This window comes from Ambystoma mexicanum, chromosome 5p (genome assembly GCF_040938575.1).
Source record: "Ambystoma mexicanum isolate Mex_15411 chromosome 5p, UKY_AmexF1_1, whole genome shotgun sequence".
NCBI classification, from domain to species: domain Eukaryota; kingdom Metazoa; phylum Chordata; class Amphibia; order Caudata; family Ambystomatidae; genus Ambystoma; species Ambystoma mexicanum.
The window spans coordinates 835,925,126-835,952,320 of record NC_090930.1 but is presented as its reverse complement, the minus strand read 5'-3'; the positions used below and the strand labels follow the sequence as shown (position 1 = coordinate 835,952,320).

Here is a 27,195-nt window from a genome sequence, read left to right as displayed (position 1 = left end):
ATCCACATCTTGAACTATGTTACATGTAATACATTGCCCAGTGCGTGCTTACTAATATAAACATAAATAAGTAAACTCAACACATCTCCCCTGGCAAGAAAAAAAAATATTTACTGGGGTCCTTTTAGTCCAGCCTGAATGCACATATGAACAGTTTTGCTGTGCAAGCCCTCTTGGAGCAGCTGATCAACGCGAAACTGGCGCTCCTACGCCGCTCCCAGGCGTGGGAATGAAGTTGCTAGGCAATGTTTGTCACGAAGGGAGGACTTGAGTCCACGGAGGCTGACACGCCTCCAACAGTGTGTGCGTAACTGCACGCGCCGGTGCACGGGGCGGAGACAGCTGGGCACGCGCTGGTGCTCGCGCACACTCAGCTGTTGTGACCGTCGCGCTCTCCTCCCTGCACGCGCGGCTCCCAGGCAGCTCCCCCTTGCCAAACGCTGACTTGCCTGCTGCAGTTCTGTTGGACGCTTCACTTCCGCCGCCGTCCTGCTTTCAGTGAGCCGTCTTCTGTCGCCGTGCAGGAATGGGCAGTTGAAGTGGGAAGCGCGTTGGGGCTTCAATCGGGATCAATCAGCACAACAAAACCAAACGAGGCACCCGGATGGGTCCGCACATCCCATCCTCGTCACCAATGTAAGGTGAAGCGATCCAGACAACATTAAAAGCTTCAAGATCCTTTATTCAGGTCAAGACGGTGGCGACAGCAGCACTGCCATTCAAGGCAGAACTCAACTGAAGCTTAAAGAACACACGCAAATAATAACACTCTGAGAACCCACATACATCACCATGGAATCAAAGTCATAAAGCAAGTGAATGGAACTCTGTGGTTGATCTACATCCACATCTTGAACTATGTTACATGTAATTCATTGCCCGGTGCGTGCTTACTAATATAAACATAAATAAGTAAACTCAACAAGCAGCATGCTAATGCAGGCCAAAGGTGATTTTAAATGCATTTCAGTGTAAATGTTTTTTTTGGTGATCCTACCTCAGGCTTGCCCCATGCAAAGAGGTGTAATATGGGGCAACAAGGCTAATAGCTAATAGCTAGTATTAGATAGTTTGACCGTATCGCCCTGACACTAAGGGAACTACAGTGGAAGAAACCCCAGCACCACTGTATCTAACTAAAATGGTAGCTATTTATGAGGGTCAGCACAATTGTTGAAGCTATATTATCACAAGTCTGGAAATCTAGACATGTGGAAAGAGAGGATCAGGAAACATCTGGCAGACATTGCAACAAGAAAAGCAAACCTCCATAAGAATGTCCAGATCATATGAATTACAAAGGAATGTGGGAGCCACTCTACTGAGAATGAACATGGGTCAAATACCCTGTTGTAAGAAAAAGATCCCATAGAACAGTATATTTAACCCATGTTCATTCTCAGTAGAGGGGCTCCCAGACTGCATTTGAATTTGGTAAAACTTGGGGTTTCACCCTAAGTAACCAAGGGTAATCCAGACGTGGACCCCTTGCTCACTGTGCCTTAGAGAGGCTCAGCTTCACCTCACTGAGGAGGCTGAACAAGGCCAAAATGACATGTCTGGGGTTGCTGATGGTACTCTTGTTCAGTGGAGAATTGCCTAGCATTTCAGTGCTGGACTGCCCTTGTGGGTGGGACAAAAACTGATATGCAAATGGATATTTCTCCTCTGTGAAGGGTTCAGTGCGCTAAAACATGGTTATAGACCCTCCTGAGTGGAAGAAGTTCCATAGAACAGGGTATTTAACCAATGTTCGTTCTCAGTAGAGGGGCTCTCACACTCCTTTTCAGATCACACAATATGGCTTGTGGGACACCCAACCTAGAACTACATTCAAATCGCTTGGAAGATCAGGGGCTCTGACAGGATGGTACAGAGAAAGAAGGCAATTAAAGTGCCCCAAACATTTCACACATGCATCAACAGTCGAAAAGTAGTTCTTACAAAATTAGCACCTCTGTCTGGTATGTAGATCAGCAACGACATGAAATCATACACGTTTACCAAAAAGGGTCAACCTTGTCAAGAGCCCAACTGCAAAAGCGAAGTGAAACGTTTCTGTACTTCTTTTAATATGACTCCTTTCTCGCTGCAGACATAAAGGTAAGGTACTCATCTAAAATGTTCAGGACGATGTGGGCTAGCTTTTCATATACCAAGCTCTCAAGTTCTGTTAGAAAAGGGAGGAGACTGCATCCTTTCTGCTTTGTAAGGAGACCTTGCTCCTGGGGGAATTCGAGGAATCTCCCTGCTGAGAGCTGGAAGTATGAATATCAAAAAACGGCACGGCCATGTTGGAACCACAAAAACCGGTCAACAAGAAGTTGACCGATTACCTGAAGTTCCAAGAGTACTCACAATCGGAGGAGTTGGAGGTATGGCATATGGGACCTTCAATCAATCAATCAATCAAGTTATTTGTATGGTGCTCTTTCACCCAAGGCATCATGGCACCTAAAACAACCAATAGTCAGGACAGATGTAGTAGAGCCATCAGTGGGCAGGGGTGAAGAGATTTTATTTAAAGGGAAACGTTTTAAGATTTTGTTTGAAGGATAAAAAATCCTTGATTTTTTTCCGTTTTTCAGGCAGTGAGTTCCAAAGCCTGGGCGCTGCCACTGAGCATTCATGGCCAACCAAACGTGCTTTCTTATATTTAGGCATCAATAACAGTGCTGCATTTGAGGATCTCAAAGAGCGTGGCACGATGCATCTGTCCAGTTTATCTTGGATGGCTAAACATCCATTCTCGTTTAGAGCACGATGCACCATACACATTGTCTTAAATTTTACCCGAGCTTCAATCGGAAGCCAGTGGAGAGATTTTCTTGCCCTTGTTACACCTGCTCCAGCAGGAATGCATGTAACCCGATGCACTGCTGTGTTTTGTAACACTTGCAGACGCTGGATCAGATTGCTCAACCAATCGAAGTGGAGAGCATCTCAAAGAGATTTGAGGCCAAGGCCAAGACTGGATAAGTACTGGTGACACCTAGTATTCCACTATATGGTAAATGCCTCTATTTACGGAAAGCCTTCGAGCTCAAGATCCTCTGGGCAATTGAGAGCTTGAAAATCCACTAATATGGTGCATAATGAGGTCTTCTCAGAGCATCTGCTGCAATGACATTGTTCTTTCCCTTCAAAAGCACTGGCAGAAGTAAGTGTCTGTTGGTGCAGTTACCAATCTCAAATTTCTATCACTAGGTTGCACAGAGGAAGGAGTGGAGCTTCCAGTAACTTAGGTCAAGTAGAACATAGCAACAAAGCAACAGTGTTATGTGATGAAGGGTCAACAGAAAACACGAGGCAGAGGTTAAAGTCAACATCTTTACAACAGGATGGGTTGGGTGAATGCTTACAGGGCTTGGGGTTCAACTTAATTGAAGAAGGATAACTGTCCCAAAAAGAGTCAGGATGAAATACTCAACATGTTGCAAGGGCCTATCTAAAAGACTTCTTGTCCTATCCAGATCCCCTAATCTAACACACAATTTCAGGGATAGCACACAAAGTACACTTCCAGGCCAAATTCTAGCAACAAGTATTTTACTGTTGCCACATGCCTACCAGCAAGTATTTTCACTCCCCATTGTTTAGTGTATCACCTTTCACACACTCCTACCAGGAAGCATGTCTTATCACTTAACTAGGGATTTGGTCAAGCTGTGATATTTTCATCCACTAGCCACAGGTTCTCCTCCTGGGCCAACATTTTAAGCCCTTCACAGCTCCAAGTTCTACTACTTGGTCTCTGGGCCCATAAAGGGTCTGGCATATAGACTGCAGTAGGCTTTCAGCATTTAGGGATTTGAGCAAGCTGTGATATTTTCACCCAATACTAAGGCATAAAATAATCATGATCGCATTGCAATTTGCTATTCAATTATGTAGGTTTGCTAATCAAATGGACACATGTGTAGCAGAGCTAGCGGTTTAAATTACCCTGTTCTCAACTAAAGCACAGCTCACCCTGCATTCCTCTCTGGCCTTGGTCTCTCTCCACCCTCTTTTCTCTGTTTACTCCAAGTTCAAAGGGACTAATGGAGAGAGAATGCAGCCGTAACCCTCTACTCCAAACTTAAGTGCCAAAAGCCTGTGTAGAGGTGCTAGATTTTTTTTCTTGTTAAAATATTTGTTAACTAGATGTAATTGGGATGATACTTTTATTAAGCAAACTATATCCTGTCTGGCAAAGACCAGTATGTGTTAACTTTTCTTTTTTTTTTAAGACAGTCATGTAATTCCATTCCTAAAAATGTAAGTTGTTACACAATGCATAATTACAATATTGCTACTATAAAACAGTGTTTTGTCTTCACGCATTACAGTACAATGTAGGTTAGTACATCTAAATCACATACATTCAACTATATTCAATGTAATTGGGGTTGAGGCATCACACTGACGAGACTTTTGAAAATGTACATGATCACACGGCCAAATGTTTTGGTGGAAAGCCTAGGTCTGTGACATGCTCATTGCATACATGTCTGCAACTGGTGCTCAACCCAAGAGCTGATCCCGCACTCGTTGACATTCTATCTTGACACCCCGTTGTTTTATACCAGCTACGCTGACAGTGAGATTGCCGAAAACTGCAATATTCCACCTAATTATCCCAGTTCTGCTTAGTCTTGGACTTTCTTTCCTCTTACAAAATTAATATCCTCCACCCACTTATTAAAGTTACTTGGCAGCTTCAAGCTTAGCAGGAAATCCTGTTCTGTAGTTCTCAGAAGTTCTTTCAATAGCAGTTGTATTTACTATTTCCGAGACACTTTGGCTCACATCACAGAAAAGTTCTGAATACAGTCTGACTTGGTTTACGCAATGTGCCCTCAAGAACCATAACAAAATAAGGCTTGCCGTGGCCAATGCTATGCTCTGCATTCAACTGCGAATCCTTTTGCCTGAATATATCAAATGTATTTGCTTGTATTTAAGGAACCCAATTTTGAACTCTCATTAAAGTGTTCATGGCTTGGAATATTTGCTCAGAATATCATGCCTTAAACATGACTAAGCATGGTTGATACCAACAATCCATGTCACCCCTCTACCGAGCCCTACAGATAAGGTGCGTATCTTTGCTTTATGCGCATGTAATTAAAGCCATTACGATGCATTTAATTTTCTTCTGCGTACTGTTTACGCTAGGGTTGTAATGGTAGGCCGGTATAAACATTGTGAACAATTTCATTATGAATAAATAACCGTTACCTTGTTTGTAACGATATACCGATTGAAATTCCGCTTTTATGTTTTTGTAGTGCATGTGTGCAGTGCACTTTGCAATTGCAAGCAGGGCTGGCACTGGGCTGGGCTGGCTTCTGTGTTCAGCGAGGGACTGGAGGAGGCAGAGTTTGCCCAGGCCCAAGTTGCTGGGAACATTCCCGACGCACGTGTGACTGAGTAAGTCAGAGACAGTTCACTGGGCAGCGCTCGCTCTGTTAGGGCTCCATAAAATCCCTAAACGGCTCCTTTAGTCCTGCACTCACTGAGGCAGGCCCGTGCCCTGTGGATTCGCAATAAGAAAGGTATGTTTTTTTTTTCTTAACCAAAAAAGATTTATGATTGGCCCGCGCTGTGTTACAGGAAAGGGGTCCCTGAGGCTTCCTCCTTCTCCTGAGCCAAATAAATCGAGCATATGGGCCGAGGGGGTAGGGGGGGGTTAAATAGAGCACCAGCTTGGGGGCGCACTGGGCACCAGAGGGGAGCTGCGGTAGGCGGCCCTTCCCCTGGCTCTGCCACTGTAAACAGAGAATCGTTAAATTAATTAATGGTGACAACTGTTTCCAGCGCTCGGAAGCAGAAGGAATCTGCCATAATGCGTCGTAAAAGAACGGACATAATTTCCTATTGCGCCGAGGATAATGGGGCATGCACGTCTCCCACCTTTAAATGGTAGACACTTTGCTTTGCTATTATTTGTATGTGCTCTAAAATGGTAGTTTCCGGGAAATGCCATTCTTAGCCTTTCGCTCTCGTACTTTGGGCTGTACCCATCTCCACGCCACTCTGACCTGCTTTTGCCGCAGGTTTTTCTGAGCTGTACCTGTTTCCTCAGTACTAGCTCTAAGTCGGCTGTGCATTCTTCCAACCCCCAAGGCGTAATATTGTCTGTAGCTGATAATGATGACTGTCTGCAATGTTGGCACGCAGGCTTCCAGTTAACTTAATCGGCATATTTAATCCAGCTCTCGAGCTGCGATGCTCACTGAATCGATTACTGCTCTTCAGACTCTGCCCGAACCTCACAGAAATGGTGGATGGCGGATGCCAATGCCTGGGGTAGGGCGTAATATGCTAGACAAGGACATGCATTTAATGCTCCTTCAGAGGCCGGTGTATAGTGCCGGCAGAAGGAGTGTGCTGCGGACAGCATGTATTGTTTAGGTCCCGTTCCCCGCACCATCTAGCAGTTTGCAAGTGCAGACTATGCGCGGCCACGTGTCATTTTCATTACCATACTGGAAATTCAAAGCTGTTCCGGATGGGGAAGTCTCTGATCTGAGCAAATGTACATTTTATATTATGCTTTAAATGACGCATTGAAATGCCTTTGCAGTATTGGTTTAGCTGTTGTTAAATTGTTTAAGCACAGCAAGGACTGCAGTGCAATATCTCTGTATCTAGATTTGTGTGGGAAATGTTTTGGGATCCTGCCCCTATGAAATGTTGTTGCAGCGGAGTGGAGGGTTAGGATGTATTTAAAGATGTACTGTTGAGGGCCACGTCTTGGACTGGTCTACCTTGCAGTAGCCTTTTTAACTGAAGTACACAACCATGGCATTATTTGGGCCTTGACTCTGATGGGGTAGGTGGTGGTGGGGGCAGGTGGGCTTTGGGAGTTTGCAACTGTTGGCCTGGGGGGCAAGTACAGTTTTGTAAACCAGGGTACAGGGAGCCCAGACCACAGTGCAAGAGACTCCTTCAAACAAGCATTGCTAGAAAAACCAACTAGGTACCATGCCCCGACAGTCTGAAATGTATACATATTGTGCAATGGGTATATTAGATTACTTTCCTTGCTTAATATGAGACCCTTCAGTTTATAGCGAATCTGCGATTTTCAATAAAATTGCAAAATCAGCTGTTTGCAGGGGCCGTCATTCCTGCTTAATATGCCTTAATGGCCACGAAAATCTAAATGTTAAACGTCCTCCTCCAGGCTGGGGGAGTGAATGCTTAATGACGGCCCTCCTGTCTCCTTTTGATATGCAGACTTCAATTGAGATGTGAACAATTCTTTGCTCTGCTGCTTGCTGTCAGTGTGTCTGCTGTGGTGAGTGGGGATGGGTGGAAAGGGAAATATAGCGCACACAAAAAGCAGGCACGCTGCTTGGAGCATTTGGGCCCATCACAAACTTTTTCCCATATTGGCTCTGCCGTCTCCGGTGTGCTGGGAAACTTGTAGTGGAGCTCTGGTAACCTTTTGAGCCTCGTCCTGCTGACCCCAAAGGGGAAGAGACCTGAAGGAGCTGAAGAGATAATCTAGCCCTCAATTGGCCTCTTTGTTGAGCAACCCCTTCCCAGTGTCGTCAAGACCATTAATGGCAATTTTTCTTTGCTTTTTCCTTCAAATGGTGCTCTGTTTTCACTGCTTTGTTTACCTGCTGCCATTTCTCTTTTGATCCCCCAGCCATTCCCTGTTGGTGCCCTCTTCCTCGTTATTTTTTAAAACCCTTTCACTTTTTATGTTTCGCGGTTTTCCTGTGTGCGCCCCCCCCTCCGTTCGGCAATCTGAGCCGCCATCTGCCTCCTCCTTCGTGCATCTATTCTGACACCACCTTCACTCCCCCTCAGGTGCATATACTTTCATACCAGCATTGCACACACTCAATTCCATTCACCCACACTCGATTCTCTCTCTGTAGCACACACTCTTGTAGCCATGCATGCACACTCTCCCTCTCTTGCATGTTCTCTATCGCAGCTGCTGCACAGTGTGCACCCACTTGCTCTCACATCATCCTTACTCATAGTCATGCACTCTCTTGCACCCTTTCCTGCGTACACTGTGTCATGCACCTCCCTCTCGCAACTTACCATGGGCCGCAGTATCAGCACGGGCCTCAGCAATACCACCATCCAGGGCTGCAGAGACCGTGCTGCCACCACCCCCAGCACGTCAACAGCAGCACCAGCTCAACTGCTGCCATCACCACCCATGGCCCAGTACAACGAGCAGTACCACTCAGGCACCACCAAACCTACCAATCAGCCTCTCGGTCACCACCGCTGGCTGCAGAGGCAGTGGCAGCCCCAACACCACCATCAAAGATAATTCTGAGAGTACAACCAACAACATAACCCAAGGCCTAAAAGGCATTGCCATGACCACCCATGGTCTGAGCAGCAGCGCTGGTACACCAACGCCACTTTCCAGGGCAGTGCCACACCCTAAACCACCCAGGACTTCATGTCAGCAACAGCACTACTCTTGCCACCCCCAAGGGCCAGTGCAACCAACACCACAATGCAGGGCCCAACAGACAGCACCATGTGCACCCATCATACTTTCAGAAGCAGCGCCATTGTTGCCAACCATGCCCTCAGTAGCAATTGGCCCTATTAACACCACCAACGTTGGCTGCAGAGACAGCACCATCATCACCAATTAGGCTTACAGAAGTACCAGGTACTTGTAAGTTTTTTTATGGCAGAATATTTTCCACAAGTGTAATAAAATGGTTAAAGCCAAGCCAGACAACTTTGATCTACAACTCTTTTGGGCTACAGGTCTGATTTTACATATGCTTTGGGTGTATGTTGGATACGTTTTACTCTCTTGCAGAGGAGAAAACTAATTTTTACTCTCTTGAAATTGCATTTACGCTCTAATTTGAAAAATCATGCGTAAAATACTCCCACCTCAAAATCTTATCTGGAACACTGCCTCTACCCACATGAGCTGTAGAACAAGCCATGGAGGCAACCAAGGATTAATGGAAACAATAGTGAAGAGACATAAGAGCACAAAGAACAACACAAGCAACTTTAGTTGCTAAAAACTGTTCACTCAGGTTATTTACTGGTCACATTGTGACAATTACTTGGTAACAAATTACACGTTTGGTGGTATACTGTTGCTGTTGATATGGAGGAGAAATAACCTCCTCCACAGCAACAGAGGAGAAATAACCTCATGTAAATGGGTTGCAACTCTGCCCATTACATTTGAAAGAAGCATACATGCCAACCCTCCCAATTTAGATGGGAGACTCGTTTTTTCAATTAAAAATATGGCTATTTTTCCCTTCTCCCACCTCAAATAATTTTAACCCAAATGCAGGGCTATGGGAACATTTATTTCTCTTACTTTCCTTGACAACATCTCACTCACAGGTACTTCAGAATGTTGGCATGTATGAAAAAGTCATACTATCGTCTGATGGTGATGTTGCTGATGATTCTTGGAATTTTTGTTTTATGCAATCCGTAAAAGGCATATTTCCCTCAGTATTTAATTTATTTATTTGTACCAAGCCGTGGCCCGCAGGCATCAGGCCGCAACATTTACACAGGACAATAGACTTATGGGGAGACGGGACACATGGCATAACCATGATAGAAAGATGCCTGACTAATTTATGACTAACTATGACTCAATATACACTGCTGGTTCTTCTTTATCCTGAGAAGAGTCCAATATTTTCTAACCCTTGCAAGAGCAAGGCAGAGATGCAATTGGAACTTCTGAAATCAGTCACCACTGCCAATACTGTTTCAGTGAACACTGGAGAAATACCACCCAACTTCTACTGAGTGGGTTTATTAAGAAACAGTGTTGTAAGAGAAGCTTGTGGTGAAATTGTAGTATAATCTCAAACAAACAAGGAGGATTATGATTAACTGGTGCTAAATCCATGTTAAACCTACAATGGAAGATATGGGACTTATTGGAAGAAACATTCTGGAGGAAAAGTCGAGCTTTACCAAAATCGCTGCTTGCCCCGTGCATCCGATTTGAACTGGCATTACAATAAATGAGATCCATTATAACATGGAAATCCCTGGATCTCTATAGGGAACTCCTATTACATTAATTCATTCCATCAATAGGGATTCTAAAAGACAGACCAAACTCTTCCCACGATTCACTATTGAAACTGTGGAAGGAAGGTTGTGGACAAATTCTGAACGACCTGGATAGTTCGAGGGAAACATTAATACAGCGTCCGCTAGAAGTTAAAAGAAAAATCCAAAGATACGAATGGATTGATACAATGGAGAAAAATAATCTATACAAGCTCTCAATATGATGAGTAAACTAAATTAGAGCGCTAAATCAACTCCCATCTTATCTTGCGCTTTTTCCATGCCAGCAGAGTAGAAATATCTTCTTAAGAGTGCGATTAAACATACTACCAACTAAAGAAGTGCTAGCAATAAGAAATCTAGATGGGGCTACTTCCTGTACCTGTCGCTTCTGCCGGGAAAGTGAAAAAACAGAATCATTATATCATATCATCATGGACTGTACAGCACTGATCGAAGAAAAACGACGACATGCAGCTATGTTACCACCTGAGGTCGCGGATCTTACACCACAGGAAAGATGGTCAACATTGATGATTGGTACAAACAAGAAGAACAAGTTACTTACCATGTCTGGTAACGTTCTTTCGATGGGATGTTTCTCCGACGTATTCCACATCTATGACAGGTAATGTCCACAGCTGTGCTGCTTCGGAAAGTTTTCGGGAGAGGGCGTCCTGCGTCGATGACATCGATCCGTTGTCCCTTGAGGGCCTCCGTCGAGGGTCGATGTCACTGCATGTTATATATAGGACTCACGGCGCCCTTAACCTCAGTTATAGTTTTTTCCCAGAACGTGTGGCACCAATCTCCTGCCATTATGACTGCAGAAAGCCTTGCGGAAACGTAAGCTGCAATTGCATAAGAAATTCAGTAGATGGGCAGGCTGGAAGGGCGATGTGGAATACGTCGGAGGAACATCCCATCGAAAGAACGTTACCAGACATGGTAAGTAACTTATTCTTCGAGGGGATTGTGTCCTCCGACGTAGTCCACATCTATGACAGACTCCCAAAGCAGTACCAACGTATGGAGGTGGGAAAAGTATTTACAATTTAGAATTTTAGAATGCCCAATCAAATGGCTGAATAAAGGACTGCCTTACCAAAGGCCAAATCCTGTCCCTGGATGGAGTCCAAGAAATAGTGTCTCACAAAGATATGGACAGAGGCCCATATGGCTGCTTTGCAAATATTGCGAATAGGAACGCCCCTCTGTAGAGCAGTGGGGACAGCCACACCCCTAGTAGAGTGAGCCCGTAAGCCTACTGGAGGGTGCTTTCCCGCCAAACGGTAAACCTCAGAGATAGTCAAAATGATCCATCTGGACAAGGTTTGTTTGGAAACAGCCTAACCCAAACACCTTCCAGCATAACAAACAAAGAGCTGATCGTCCACTCTGACCCTGGAAATCCGTGAGAGATAGAAACTCAAAGCTCTCCAAGGATCCAACCTATGGAGCCTCTCCTCTTCCTTACCAGGATGTGGAGGAGGATAAAACGCCGGAAGAATCACCTTCTGGCTTGTATGGAATTCCGACACAACCTTCGGAAGAAAAGAAGGCCGCACCCGCAGGACAACCCTGTCCTTATGGAAAACAGTAAAGGGTGGCTTGGCGGAAAGTGCCTGCAACTCACTCACTCTGCGTGCCTAAGTAACCGCAAATAAAAACACAGTTTTAAAGGACAACAGTCTCAACGGATAAGAATGTAAGGGCTCAAACGGAGTTCTCATTAGGAACTTTAAAACCAAATTCAAATCCCATCCCAGCACCTGGAAAGGCGATGGTGGAAACACATTAAATAGCCCTTTTAGAAACTAAGAAATTAAAGGGATCTTAAAATAAGAACATTCCTCAGACAAGCGCTTAAATATGGACAGCGCCGATGGACATTTCTAGAAGGTCTGGGTACCACGCTCTCCTGGCCCAAGCGGGAGCAATGAGGATCATTCAGCAACCGAACCTCTGTAACCTCTGCAACACTTGCAGAATGACGGGGAATGGAGGAAATGCGTACAGCAGTGGGAAGGACCACTCCACTACGAATGCATCCCCTAAGGCTCCTCTTGGAGGAAATTCCCATGAGCAAAAGCTTTCGCACTTCCGGTTGACACTGGTGGCGAAGAGATCCACTTGTGGGGTTCTCCAAAGGGTGAAGATCTCCAAAAGAACTTCCTGAGCCAGCTCCCACTCGTGAGAGACCGTGCTTTGCCTGCTCAGAGCGTTCGCCGCCGCGTTTTTGTCTCCGGCCAGATGAACTGTTGAGATCGAAACTTCCTGCTGGATGGCCCAGAACCAGAGCTGCATCGCCTGCCTGCACAACGGGAGTTACCGTGCCCCCCCTTATTTGTTGAGGTAGTGCATGGCCACTGTATTGTCCGTCATAATCAGGACATTCTTCTCCTGCACAGACGGCAGAAAAGCCTTCAGGGCTAGCCTGACGGCCCTCAGCTCTAACAGATTGATGTGGAGTCTGGACTCCGACGGAGACCAACGGCCGCTGGCTGTCAACTCGTTGGCATGAGCGCCCCAACCTGTGAGGGATGCGTCCGTCACAATCGTCACCTCCGGCCATGGTTGCCAAAATGGTGCTCCTTCATCGGATTGCCTTTGTCGGCCCACCATAGAAGATCCAGGGTTGACCGAGGTCAGAATCTGAACGGGATCTGACATCCTGCCAGAGAACTGCGACCACTGCATCTTGAGCCCACTGCAGGGATCTCATCCGCAGCCTGGCCTCTGGCACCAGGAAAATGCAGGATGCCATGAGGCCGAGCAACCTCAAGAATTCAAACGCCGGGAGACTCTGGGCACGTTGAAACTTGTCCACCATCTGCATAATGTGATGAGCCCTTGTCCACCATCTGCTTGAAGACCCTCGGGGCGGAGGTCAATCCGAACGGCAGGTCCCGAAAGTGAAAGTGCGAGTCACCAACCGCGAACCTCAGGTAATTCCTGTGCTTGGGATGAATCGGCACATGAAAGTAAGCATCCTTGAGGTCTAGAGACACCAACCAATCCTGAAATTGAAGGGCCTGGATCACATAGTTACCATCTTGAACTTGCCCTTCCTGAGGAGCTTGTTCAACCAACGCAAGTCCATGATGGGTCTCAATCCCCTGTCTTTTTTCGGGATCAAAAAGTAAGGGGAATACCATCCCTTGTTCCTCTCCGCTACAGGCACCAGTTCTATGGCGCCTTTCTCCAGCAGGGATAGGATTTCCTGCACAAGGAACGGATCCGGACGCTTCAAAGAGAGCTTCCCCGGTGGATTGTCGTGAGGCCTCTGCCGGAAGGGAAGACAGTAGCCGTGGGCTATGATCTCCAGAAACCACACATCTGAAGTAATGGCCCGCCATTCTCCAAGATCCTGCGCAAGTTGAACCGGCGAACCATGGAACATGGCCACATGACTGAGCGGAGGCGGCTGCGGCAGTGCCTGAGGGCAAAGAGGCAACTGCCCGAGTGGCTTTGGCACCCTGAGTACCTTGCTTTCCACCTCTGGTACTCCTACAATGGCCCCTTTGACTCGTAGTGCCTCTCGATCTACCAAAGGAAGAGTAGTACCGAAAGGAACCTCCCCTCCATTGCTGTCCCCTAGGATGAAAAGGCAGAGGTTGACGAACTGCAGCGCTCAAAGACTTTGCTGCAGCTTTGGAGGTCGGCAACCTCTCAAGGCTCTCATCAGCCTTGGTGCCAAACAGATGAACACCATCAAAGGGCATGTTCAGAAGACTGGATTGCACATCAGGAGCAAACCCCAACTTCCGCAACCACGCAAACCTGCGTATCACGGTGCTCGCAGCCATGGACCAGCTGACACAGTCTGTCCTGTCCAAACCCGACTGAACGGACTCGCACATGGCATCCTTGCCGTTTTGCACAAAGGCTAGAAAACCATCCCGTTCCTTCGGGAATATGCTCAGCCACCAAAGACGCATAGTTCCAAAGAGTGTGAGTGAATCTAGTTAAGGCACAAGTGTAGTTGACAGACTTCAAAGCCATAACACCAGCCGAAAATACCTTCTTTGCCCAACCATCAAAGCGCTTATCGTCCCAATCAGGAGGGATGGTAGGATACGCAGCCTGCTTTGAGGAGGCCGTAGCCGCCTGCACCACCAAACTCTCGGGAGTAGGGTGCTTCGATAAGTAGCAGGGGTTACTACTGGATGGGTGGTATTTTTTCGGAAGCGACTTACTAACTGCCGGTAGACTCTACGGAGCAGGCCAAGCTGCCGCCACCCTCCTTTGCAAAGCCATGTGAGACGGCAATACCGGGTCAGTTGGTGGACCTTGATCCAGGATGTCCGTCATATCATCCTGAGTAAAATCAACAGGTGGAGCAGACCACCCCAGGTATTCTGTCACCCTTGACATGAGACGCCGATAGGAGGAATCCGCATGTGCCCCAGACTCAAGTCGGCCAAACTCCACCTCCGGAGAGATGTCAAGGCCACTAACGACATGCAATGACTGACAGAGTTCCTCCATCTGACTATGCCCAGATAAAAGATCATCAGGGACATCAGGAGCCACAACCATCTCCTCATCAGACAGTTCCTCAGCCTCAGAAATATCTTGCAAAGGTTGGAAAACCTCCAATCTAGGAGTAGGAACAGAATAGGGCTCAAAAACAGGCCTCACAGACTTACTGGGAGCCTTCCTAGGAGGTTCCACAGCCCTCTGAATCAGTGTCAATGTCGACCAAGGAGCCGACGGCGTCGACAACTTCTTCGAGGGTGGAGCCCCAAGAGTGTCCCTCGACGGACACGGCGCCGATGGCGTAGACGACTTCTTTGACCAAGGCACCAGAGGCAGATGGTGTGCGGGTCCGTGATGGACATCTTCGAACCGCAGTCCCGACATTTTTTAAAGCCCGACTTTGGGGTAGTAGAAGAAGACGAAGACATTGCTTTCGGAGAGAAGAATCGAGCGTGCCGAGATTCCAAAGCAAACACGTTTGCAGAAAAAAAGGAACTGAGGCTACGGGCGCCGTGCGTCCTATATATAACATCAGGTGACGTCGACCTTTGACGGAGGCCCTCGAGGGACAACGGATCGACGTCATCGATGCAGGACGCCCTCTGCTGAAAATTTTCCGAAGCAGCACAGCTGTGGACATTACATGTCATAGATGTGGAATACGTCGGAGAATACAATCCCCTCAAACCTAACATTCAGAATTGTTCAATTTTGGTACCAGTTATTTGGAAAGGACTACCTGACTCCACCAAAGCCTCTTGAAGTGTAAAGAAGGAATCAAACGTTTTATAGAAAAGCTGAAAATTATGGAAATCTGCACAAAACATTTTAAATGTCAAGAAATCGAAATAATCCTTGGTTGCTGAATATTTTATACAATCATTTAGTGTTCAGCCTATGGTTGTAATGATCAAATGAAAAATGTTTGTAAATCAAACTATCCTCATTAAACAAAAAGAAATAATCAAATGTTTTCTGGACTTCATGCCTTGTGTGTGTGCTCCAGTATGCGGGCTGGACTGTCTAGTTCCAATACACATCCTGGGTGCCAGGATGTCTGGTGTGCTGGGAATGACTGGGACCATCGTGGTCCATGATTGTCCACGTCTGGGATGGCTCTATGTAAGCAAATCTCTCATTGGGTCCTCTTCGTATTGGCGCGAAGGAGACTCTAAATAAGAGAAGGTAACTTACACCCATTCCAGGTCGATCTTCTGCATTCACACCGAACTTAGTAAAGGAGCCAAGTATCCTGAAACCAAGAACCAGAGCCGAGGAACCACTGGTGACCCGCTGGAAGGTTTGGCACCATGAGCCCGCTGTCGTCCTGTTGGACACCCTGTTTCTGATCAAACCTAGAAGGTCTGCAAAGGCTCTTCAACCCACTGGAATAGTGGGGTTAACTATTCTCGGCACCTCCAACTTAACTTGTAAGCGAGCCTCTTCGGAAGTGTTCCATGACTGCCCAGTGAACTGACCAGCTCGTGTGGGACCTTTGCCCTGGAACCGCCACCATCTCGAGTTGACACTTTAGCCTTTGGAAACTGTAAGCTCTGGGTATAAGGCACTCTCCCACCGAGTTTCGTACACCTCACAATCCTAGGTCTGGAATAAGGAGTACGACTGAACCCGAGAATACGCGGTCACTGTGTCGCCCAGCTGTAGTGATGAACTTTGTAGGTGCCTTGCTACTCTGCCCCTCTGTGCCCTCAGACCTGCTGCAGCGGAATTGGCCTGACCCCTTCATCAGGCGCAGAGAAATCACCACTGTCCCGCCACAGAACCCTTCCTGAAACGTAGCCCCTGAAAGCCGCAGAACCACGCAACTGCAGGATTTTAACCTGCAACCAAAGTGGACTCGACTGCCGAAGTTTGGTCTGGGGTGCGCTGTGGGTCGGTGAGTACTTGTAACCCTTACCGGTGGCCCCTGGCACCTCCATCAATTTTTACGCACGAGTGTCCCCTGATGGCCACTCTTTCCTATCAAGGTAGCCTGTGCTACTGAGCTATTCCCAACTCTCGGATCCTGTTCTGCCCACTTGGGGAGACCCTCCTTGATTAGTGGGAACTTATTCTTCACTGATTCACCCACCTTCCTGAGTCGCTACAGCCCCTGCGAGAGACCCCGTTTTGGCTCAACTGCACAATCGCGTGCACCAGCACCAAAAGTACTTTTGAACACAAGGCTCCACTCATCTTAGGGACTACACTGCCTCTCGGTTAGGGTTTGAATTGTGAAGGACTGCCTAAACAATATTTGCACTGTATGGTCCCTTTCTTTGCAGGTTGTAGACCCATACTGTGTGCTACTTCTTTAGGCCATTGGTGACTGTATATATGTTACATAGTAGTGTTGTGTTGGTTTAGTTATTGCTACTGAGATTTGCTTTGTGTTTGATTTAAAAGGCCTTTAATAAATGTATATGTATGTTTGATATATACACCTGACAGAGTCGTTTGCAGTGTAATTTACTGTGCGTGCTCATTGTGGGATTTCGATCACGCTCACCCCTCCTGAGACCTAGTCTTGACCGCCGCCAATGATACCTTGATTGGTCTGGCTTGTCCATAAGGTTACCCTGTTCCAAGAAACTAGGCTGGCCTTCTGGACCTCTGCCCACCAGGTCAGAGTTCAGAAATCCATCTTAAAAAACACCAAATAGGAGACACACTAACGAGTGGCTCCAACAATGGCAGTAATCTCTTCCAAATACCAATGTGCAAGTCGGTGATGACAAAGTACAGCCTCTTTCTGACAGCAGTTAACAAGCACCAACGTGATGATGTTGGCGTTTCCAAGAGCAGAAATACATTCCTTGAAATAATAAAATTCCACAGCTTTGTCAACAGTGATAGTGATGAGAGGCATTTCCGGTTGTTGATTGATTTTCGCCGACTGTACTTCTTAAATGAAAGTTAATGGGTTTCAAAACTCACAAGGGTTGGTTAGTAGTGGGGTCTCTGCCCTTTAGTGACCATTGGGGGTGGGAGTTTTGCTCATCATGTAGCAATGAAACCATATTATTGACCCTTTTTGACTCAGTAACATTGTGCATTTTTTCCATTTCATGTGTGGACTCTTTTCCTATACATCATTATTTCAGTAGATTCGCCAGTTTTAAGCTCATGTACAAAAGTCAAGAGCTTCCTTGCTCTATCCTGATCAATCCTGGTAGAACGTGTCTGTCAATATAAATACCAAGAGCATGAATGAGCTAATGCATTTCTCATGTGGATCATCTTGACGCACATTCTATTTTTCACAAGGTACATAGGCTCAGAGAGAAACCTTTAAAGTCACCACTGGTCTGAGTCCACAGGCCAAGGAAAAAAAAGCTAAAAAGCACCTCAAACAAATCAGAGGCCAAAACACAATCTGGCAGATGTGACAAGGTTTTTGTCAACCAGTGAGGGAGACTGGAGAACCCTGTGGCCCAGGAGGAGTCACCCGCTCTGTAATGTCACCCCAGTAAGCGGTACATGTAGAAATCCCCTAGACCCCCCTCTTGTTCTTCTCCTCTGTGCCATAAGGGTGCAGCAGCAGCCGTTACGGTCAGGAAAAATACTCCAAATTGTCCAAGTGGACCTATACCTCATTATAGAGGTAAATGAGGATCCAGCATTCAGTTCAGAGGCCCAATCTTACACCGGCTGAGTTGAAACCCACAGAAAATTATCCCCAGGACAAATGTACAACATATGTAAGGCTAGCTGGTGATCAGAAAGGCTGTTTGGTGCCCTTCTGCAATTCCATGCAAATAGTGAGATTTAGCAGACAGCACACATCCGGTTTGAAAGTCCCAACACTGGAGCAGCAATCAGGGAAAACATGCTCAGGGAACTCTCAGCATGAGGGCATTGAAGGCTAGGAAATTAACGTACAAGTGAACAAGGAAGCCAGAATGACACATAAGTGAGTCACTATCCCGCTGCAGACTAATCCCAATATGGAGAACAGGCCCTTTGTAATATCTGACCACAGGGGCTGGGGCACAGGCCTATTTGCATTGTTGAAACACTCACATCCACAGATAATCAGTAAACCAAATGACCAAACACATGAGGAGGTAGAACCATTTGGGAAGGAATAATTGTTTACTTGCAAATCCACTTCTCCATCATTCCATCATGGGTATCTTCATTATATCCATAACCTTGAAACCGAGATCCTGCACATGGGTGGTGGCGTTTAAGGTTTATGTAAAATAATGAAGCTACCATGATGGAGAACATCCAATCATGATCATTCGTTAGTGGGGAAATGGACCCACCAACCAAAGCACTCTCTGGGGTAATTAAATCTAAAGTATACTGATAAAAAGAGGCCCAAATATCCTGATGTTGAGGATGTGAGGATGGCATAACAGAATGCATGTTATTTTGTAAGAGAAGGAGAAGCACTAAAGGAAGAAAGCCTACATTGGCACAGTGAATCAACCAGTGGTTAGCAAAGATCCAGAAGCAAAAAAGGCCACGTCAATTTGAGCAACACTGCAGATCAAGCAGACTGCAAGGGAAGGCAAGCATGGAGAGCATGCAACAAGCCTGGGCAAAGAGCCTGGTAGGAGCCAAGCTTTAACTGAAGAATCTGGAGAATAGCCAGCTGGGCACTCTAGCACCGATATTGGTGGCAGCTGCACGACCATTAAACAAACTAAATTAGCTTGTAACCTTTGAGAATAGAGGTATGTGGGAGAAACTCTGATACAAAAGTACCCAGGTAGCGGGGAGAATTCCGACACAAAAACAAAGAGAAAGGATTTTGACATTGGGCCAAGGACACTAGTTCCTTGTAAAGTAGGCCTTTCAGTTAACTTTCTTTATCCCCCTTCCTACCAATGTTACCATAGAATCTCCCTTTTGAATTGTTTCCCTACCTCACAGGTGTTCCTTCAAATCTTCATGCAGACAGTGGAAGTAAAGGTGTTGAAAGATCCACATGAGTTTTGCATGTGTCCTGTGGTATCCTTTCATGATCGAGCTTAGAGTTCTATGCAAAGCATGAAGGGTTTTAAGGATTTCTTTGCCCTGCCAGAAAATCTGCCAAATGTGAATCCAGGGATTCTTCTTCAGGTGGGTAAAGAATCTAAGGAGAGCAGTTAGAAATTTGGTTAAGTGGCCCAGCACTGATCGGTTATGTGTAGGTTACCTCAGCAGTGCATTTGTTTCTAAGGTGCTATAGAAATATTTTCATGCATGTAGAGAAACATGCCATTTTCAAATGTAAATGTTACATTTTAGTTTCCAGGTGCTCTAAGCTGGACAAAAAAGTATATTCGCAATATGAACATCAATAAAAGAGCAACTAGTGGTAAAGGCATACTTGTGCTGGCTCTCTGGAAAATGTAACAGGGCACTAGGCTGTGGGTGGAGGCATTGAGGTTTTGCTTTCAGGTTAGTTTAAGAGCACCGGTTATGTGGATGATGTAGAGGACCGGTGCGTAGACTGATGTTTAAGCACCGACTGTGGGGTTATTGAAGGAGAGTTGATGTTCGAAGATAGTGCAGAAGTGCTGAATTTCGGTGACAGTGTATACGTTCTGAATCCGGTGGAAGGATTAAGAACACTACCTGTGGCAGGTGATGTTTCACTGCCAAGCCACACAGATCACACTCTTTATGTCCCAGAAGGGAGTTTAAGATATTTTTCATAACCACAACAAATAAGTATCATAAAGATGCACTTCAGATGTGGACACAGATGTAAATAAACAAGCAGATCTTGGTCCCTGATGATGGTCGAAGGACCGAAATACATTGGACATCTATGTTTGCTGTACCTTTGGATTAAACACACATTTTATGATCCTGTGTATTATGACTTTAACTTTATTATGTTGGACAACTGTTTAGTCACATATATTGAATAGTTTGTCATACCTAAGGACAGTGATATCAGGTGATGTAAGAGAGCTGGATGTGGAGGATAGTTGAAACGGAACTGGCAGTGGGAGATCAAAGAGGAGCACTGACTGTGAAGATTAATGTAGAAGCATTGCTTGGGGAGGAAATGTAGGAGATGATAGAAGAGCTGCAAAAGTCTAAAAACTCATAGGAATAACTCCACAAGCACTTTTTTACCTGGCCCTCTATGTTCACAACGACCGGCGTCTCTGGATCTGGCACAACTGATTCTGATGCCTTTGTTGCAACGGACATCTAGAGTGAGGGAGAGAAAAGAGGATGAGATTTAATTTGGTTGCCACATTCCCAGCATAATGTATATTTCACCCAAGAACCAGAAAACCATTAGAATGGAGGTGACTAATATGTGCACATAAAGGTCAACACAACAACAGATACTTTATGGTCCTTTTTGGGTGAATTACAGATCAGTGGAGTCAGACTTGCTTTCTTGGACCTAGGGCACAAAAGAGAAGATGCAATGAGGGTGTCCCAGCAAACTGGTTTGGGCCATCGATCATACATTTATTATTGCTTTATTATTACTAGGGTATTTATTGAGTGCAGACCTAGCTTCAGGAAGCAACAGAGCACTTTAAATGCTAGGGGGATGAACACTGTGGTAAGCAGAGAAACAAAGCAGCAGCGAACTAACAAGGGGGAGGGGGCGGTCAATTCTTCAGCAAAGGATCTACAAGCAACCAGTGGAGGAAACAGGGTCTGCGGGTCACCGAGTCTCTGGTTCGGGTAGGAGTGGCGGGTGTGTGAACCTAGGTGTCACGGAGGAGCCATTCCTTGAAGAGGAGGTTCGTCCGCTCCATCCTGAACTGTGGAAGCGAGGGGGTTAGTCTGATATTCAAGGAGAGGAGATTTCATAGGTTTGGGGGCAGACAGAAAAGGCCTTTCTTCTGGTGTTTTCCTTCCTGCACCGGCAGAGTTCAAATCTATCCATACCCTTACTTCTGGTGGATTGTAGGCCTGTAGAGATGCTGAGTTTCTCAGTGACGTAGCTTGAGGAGCCTTTTAAGATGATATGGGCTTGCAGCGGGAGCCAGTGCAGTTCAATAAGGAACAGGGCGATGTGGTCGAATTTACAGAGTCCTTTGATGAATCTGGCTGCAGCATGCTGGACACATCTCAGGGATGCCAGCGTAGTCGCCGGAAGGGTTTCCAAAGCGGCATTGCCACAATCCAGGTGGCAGAATGCCAAGGTCTGGACAGCAGCTCTCAAGTTGTTTTCTGGGATGAAGGGTTTGAGTTCCCAGTGGAAAGTTGGTACCGAGCTGTTAGCATCTTCCTTGCTATGTGCCATTTGAAGGAGAGGTATCTGTCGATGTAGTACCCCACAAACTTGACACAGGTGACCAGCTACGGGTGTGAACCCCCTGAGGTTCATAGCAGAGAGAGAGGTCTGGATACCAGGGTTTTTGGTGCTGTTGAGCAGCAGTAGGAATTCATTCGGGGGAGTAGGGGGTTGAACTTCAGGTAAACACTGGATACCCAGACAGGAACAATGTGAGTCAGGCCTTGAGCCTGTGGTTGTCTTTGATGTAGGATTTTGTGTGGTAGAGCTGCGCATTGGTGGATGTGGATGCTGTGTGGAACGAGGAGGGTTCCAAGTAGTTCCATGTAAAGAGTGAAGATCACAGAGGAGAAGATGGATCCTTTTCGGCACTCCACTGAAGATGGGTAGAGTTGGTGATCTGGAGGAATTCCTTTGTACAAACTCGTGGCGATTAGCAAGGTAGGATTTGAAACAGCTGAGGGAAATCTTGCCGATTCCCATGCAGCAATATAGATTGTGGGTGAGTGTCTGGTGGCCTACTGTGTAAACTACTGCAGAGAGGTGAAGATGAACTAGGAGGCAAAGATGGCCATCATCAAGGATTTTAAGGGCACTGTCGATCACCTAGACAGTAGCCATTTCTGTGCTGCATCTGGGTCTGAAGACAGATTGGTAAGACTTAAGGGGTTTGTTGGCTTCAATACATTGGAGGGGTTGCGTGTCTACTGCTTTCTCAAGGATCTTACCTAGGAAGGGAAGATGGCTAGTGGGTGATGAGGCAGTATTTACTGAGGTTGTCAGGGTCCAGTGTTGGTTTCTTGAGAAGCAGGAGGATTTGTCTAGTCTTAAGGGTCGAGGGGAAGGTGCCTCGAGTTAGGGAGCTGTTGATGAATGTCAGGTATGGAAGGAGGTCTTTCTTCCAAAAGGGTCTTGCAAATGGAAAGAGGGAGGATTTCGTCCACGTACGATGTGGACATGAGGGACGCTAGGGTGGCAGCAAGGTCTTCCATAGTGAGTGTCTTGAAAGTTGGCCAAGTAGTTGTGGTTTTGCAAGATGGAATGTGTAGTGTGCTGTCAGTTGTGGTGTTGATGTTTATGTGTTGGCTGATTATGCTGATCTTATTGATGAAGAAAGAGTTGATGGTGGATTTTGTAATGGAAAGTGGTATGGGTGGGTCAAACGGAGGCTTGATGCACTGTATGACGGCTTTGAAGAAGGCTCTGCTTCCATTATTGGCCTTGGCAATGGGGTTTTGGGAGTAGTTGGCTTTGGCAATGTCAGGGTCCGGCTTGACTGAATTCCACAGGAGCTGATGCTGGCCCCACAGACCCTCACCAGGAGTTCACTTCTCAACCCTCAAGTATAAGCTGAGCTGAAAACCCCAAGAAAGGGAAAGGGGAATTTGGAGAAAATAATAACGGAGACACTGCAGCCCGGCAACCTTCTGGTAGGCTCTGGTATCTGTAGTAAACAAATACACCTGGTTACTTATATGATAATATAAACTTCTTTTCTAAAAATTATTCTAAACAAACTCTAAACTCTTTACCTCTTAAACCTCAGTAAAAGACTTAGAGGCTAATAATCTTTGTGGAATATCTTGTAAATAATATCTTGTTTAGTGCATATAGTTCAATCCACTCAAGTCTCTTTAGAATCCTAAAGTGATGGCCCTTGCAAACACCTTACAGACTTAGATATTCTTCTTGCGTTAAAGTTCTTTTCACTCTATGTAGTTTTTATAGCTTTTCATTTTATAGAAAATGAAAGTTCACTATGAAAATCTTAAAATCTTTAAAAGAACGATCCCACCTGATGTCTTCTAGTTCATACAGGATCAGCAAGCGATATTCTTACTTCTTTGGTGGATTTTCTGAACTCTAAAAGGGAATTACTTAAGGACCTTAACTAATGTACAACCAGCCACTGAATTTCTATGGATGAAAGGCAGTTTAGAATCTTGCTCACCTCCCAAGAATCAAACCCATTGTCCTTTCCACCAATCAGGCAAACCAAACATATCATTGTTCCTTTAACCAATCAGATTAAGTTTCTTTCTCTCCATCTTGACTTGTGCAAGCACAATGTTAATTCTATGTACAAACTCTTCCTGTTACTAACCCAGCCAGCTCTGAAAGCACAACTAACCCAGCCAGCTCTGAAAGCACAATGTTAATCCTGTTACTCTTCCTTTTACTAACCCAGCCAGTCCTGACAGGCAATAGTGTGGGGCGAGGTCTGATAAGTTGCAGGATTTTTTGCCATGTCGTGTCTTGTTTTCTGATGGTTTGTTTGTTGCAGTTGAGTTTGTGAGTGTATCAGGGAATGGAAGGTCTAGGCTTGAGGGTGTGTTGTTTCACTGGTGCACAGAGGTTGATGTTGGTTGTGGGGGTGGTCTTGAGTTCTTTGAGAAGTAAATCACACTTCTGGTTTGTCAGAGATAGACAAGCCCATGACAGGTGGAGTTACCGAGGCCTTCTGTAAGACCTTCCACTGGGAAGTTCTTGAATTAATAGAAGACTTGTTTACCAGGTTTCCAATGGGTTTGTTTGACTGGTGTGGTGTGACGAATGTTAAAAGGGATTGCCAGGTGGTCTGATCATCGAGCAGGATTTGAGAGCTGTGATAGAGGGTGGGCAGGGCAGTGATGATGAGGTGAAGGATATTTACCTTTCCTGTGAGTTGGGTCTTTTGTGCGCTTTGTGAGGTTCACAGTGTTGAGTGGGCAGTGGGGATCTTCCTTCATTCACTTGATTGCTGAGTTACGAGGGATGTTGAAGTCCCAGAGGAAGATGATGTTGGCATGCAGGTGAAATATGCTGGTCACCAAGTCTGTGAAGTCTTCGGTGTTGGGCTTGGAAGGACTGAAATGTGATTTTGTCAGTTGGGGAGAACGGGCAGAGGCAGGAAACATTTTTCAAAAGAGCCAACAATGGCAACGTCCAGTTGGGTATATGGTCATGATATCTTGTGAATGACGGTAAGGCTTCCGCTAGTCTTGTAGAATTCTGTAGCCGTTGGGGACGAGGACACCTAGGATGTTGATGGAGGTGGATATCATCCAGGTCTCAGTAATGAAGAAGGTGGCAGAGTTCCATTGAAGGGACCAATGTGCTTGAGGTTCAGGATAGCCTCATTGCATGCCTGGACTCTAACTCCATTCTCCATATCCCCCCAGGTGAGATGTGAGATGTGCAGGTAATCCCTGTAACCTATTATTAACACTGCTGCAGGTCTTCTCACATGTTCTAACCCTTCCTCTTGAAAGTATTTTATAGACTTATCGAGCTCGGTTTATGGGCAAAAAGGAAATCGTTAAGGTGTGGAAATCCCCCTCAAGGTTCTCTTGAGAGGAGTGGTTAACTGGCATATGTTTTCTCTCTGCTAGTGAGATTTCCTATCTTGGGAGAGACCTAATAGAGATGCATGAAGAACAATGGGCTTTGCATAATATAGGCCTTGCATATATGTGAACTTGCTAACCACCGCCCGTTTTTGTCTTCTCCTAGCTGGATGCCTCCCTTATTCTTTTGTTTCTTGCCCTGCATGATTGTGTCCTTTTGCAGTATTCTTCTTAATGAACACTTTGTTCTTTTTCCTCTTTTTCTTTTTCTTGTTACACGCCTCAGTTATTCATCAAATTTCCCAGACATTACCAACACTGGGTCTAATGGCATGTCCCTTTTGTGACAATTTAGAATTGGTTGGCTATCTCCAGTTTGTACTAATTTTTCGTGTTGGTCATTTGTATCTGCCTGATTGACTCTACTCTTTTATCTTGTTGTTGGGAGGAGGTTGGGCTATTAAGAACTCTGTTTATGCCCGTTTCCTTGACAAGCGTTCACTAACACTAAAAAGAAAATGCTTTCATACAATAACCAACTCACACAAAGGAGCACACATTATGTACACTGTGAAGAATCCTATGGGCCCCTCACTAAAACCCTGCCTAAAGTCTCCTCCCAGGTGGCCGGGAAAAGGCAGACGCTTCCTGATCCTGACCTTGGGAGTGGTGCACTGGGGGAGGGTCACCTGTGAGGAGACACGGCCCAGGGTGGTGAGGAGATCCTGTGGGATGAGGTACAGTATTTGTCCTCTGAAAGGAAGTACCTTTCTGGGTTGCCAAAACAGGTAATAGCATATTGACATTATAATGTTCTTAACCCACATATAAGATCTGTGACCCAGGGTACAAGTTCTGTTAAATCTGAGAAAACCTTATTAAAAGAAAGATCTTTCAAAGTATCTCAGACTAAACACCCTCCTTACCTGCAAAGGTATAATGTAAAAGGATCTAGATTAAATGCCTTAAACCCTATATCTTCCTCTCTAATAACCACTTTTGACAAACCATCTTTTAATGAGTTTAAAGGAGGTAAATCTACCCTTACAATGAAGCCCATGTGCCTAGAAGTACAGAGATGAGGAATAGGGCTGAAGAGGCATGACATCACTGTAGGCAGGCAATTTGGCCTAATAGCCCACACCTAAAGGAACCTAGAAGGCATAAAAGGCCCCCTCAGGTGCAGGCAATTGGAAGGAGTGGAAGAAGCTGGAACTGTGGCTGAAATGCGAGCTCTAGCAGTAGTAGCAGAAGGAAGAAGCACAAGGCAGGCAAACCAAGCAGAAGGAGGAGAACAAGAAGAGGGTTCTGTTTCCCCTAATTCTGAAGTGCAGAAGCTGCGCCGAAGACATGCAGGTGAGTTGTCTTTCTCCATGTGAGCTGAATTGCTGTGGTTGCCAAGCTGCAGACTTGCAGGAGATTGAGGCAAGAAGCAACTGTCAAGCCTTGTGTCTCGGGAGTGAAGGGAACTTCCAAAACATGTGGCCGGACCAGAGACACCTTTTCAGGAGAAGGGCGTGGGACCCTAGCAGACCAGAAGCAGTACAAGTTGTGGCAGAAGTCAGGAAGCCAGTATGACCCACAGAGCTGGGTGAGTCCAAGCACAACATTCTAACACATTGCGCAAGCATTGCTGACAACAGTATCCAGCTCCCTATTACCTTGTGTAAAACTTGAAGCGAGTATAAGTTAGTCGTTGCTTCTATAATACCATAAACAATGGAAATGTAGCACTTGCGTGTAAAGTGAAAGGTCTTTTACTCGTGTTAGAAGCTAAAGTTACTAAAATCCATTGGCCCATTATTTGAAGACTTATTGCTTAAAGGAGTGGTCACATGTCCCCTAATTAATAAGAGGGAACACTGCTGAGACCATTACCGAATACCTAACTTAGACAATACAAGAGTTACAATGTTTATCTTGTCAAAACTTCATCAAAGAGTGGCCGTGTATGCCTAATTATGACTTTTATGGAAAGACTGAATTCTATTCTTTATCCAAACAGGATATACCTCTCAGTTAAAGAAGTTAAAGTGTATAACAATTGAAGAAGAAAACAAGCAAAACCTAGCCAAGAGTTTCCCCTTATTCACACTGACACTAACCTTTCCCAGAGTTAAGAAGAACAAGTTACTT

At 45.7% G+C, this 27,195-nt stretch overlaps 1 protein-coding gene across 3 annotated transcripts in view; it reads right to left on the bottom strand.

Annotated features, from left to right (window-relative positions):
- The window catches only part of CFAP70 (cilia and flagella associated protein 70), a 1,359,754-nt gene that overhangs the window by 817,571 nt on the left and 514,988 nt on the right, over positions 1-27,195 (bottom strand). For all 3 annotated transcript variants that reach the window (XM_069613256.1, XM_069613257.1, XM_069613258.1), the window contains exon 12: positions 20,608-20,685. In XM_069613256.1, the coding sequence (XP_069469357.1) occupies positions 20,608-20,685 (78 nt within the window). The remainder of the gene's footprint in view (positions 1-20,607; positions 20,686-27,195) is intronic.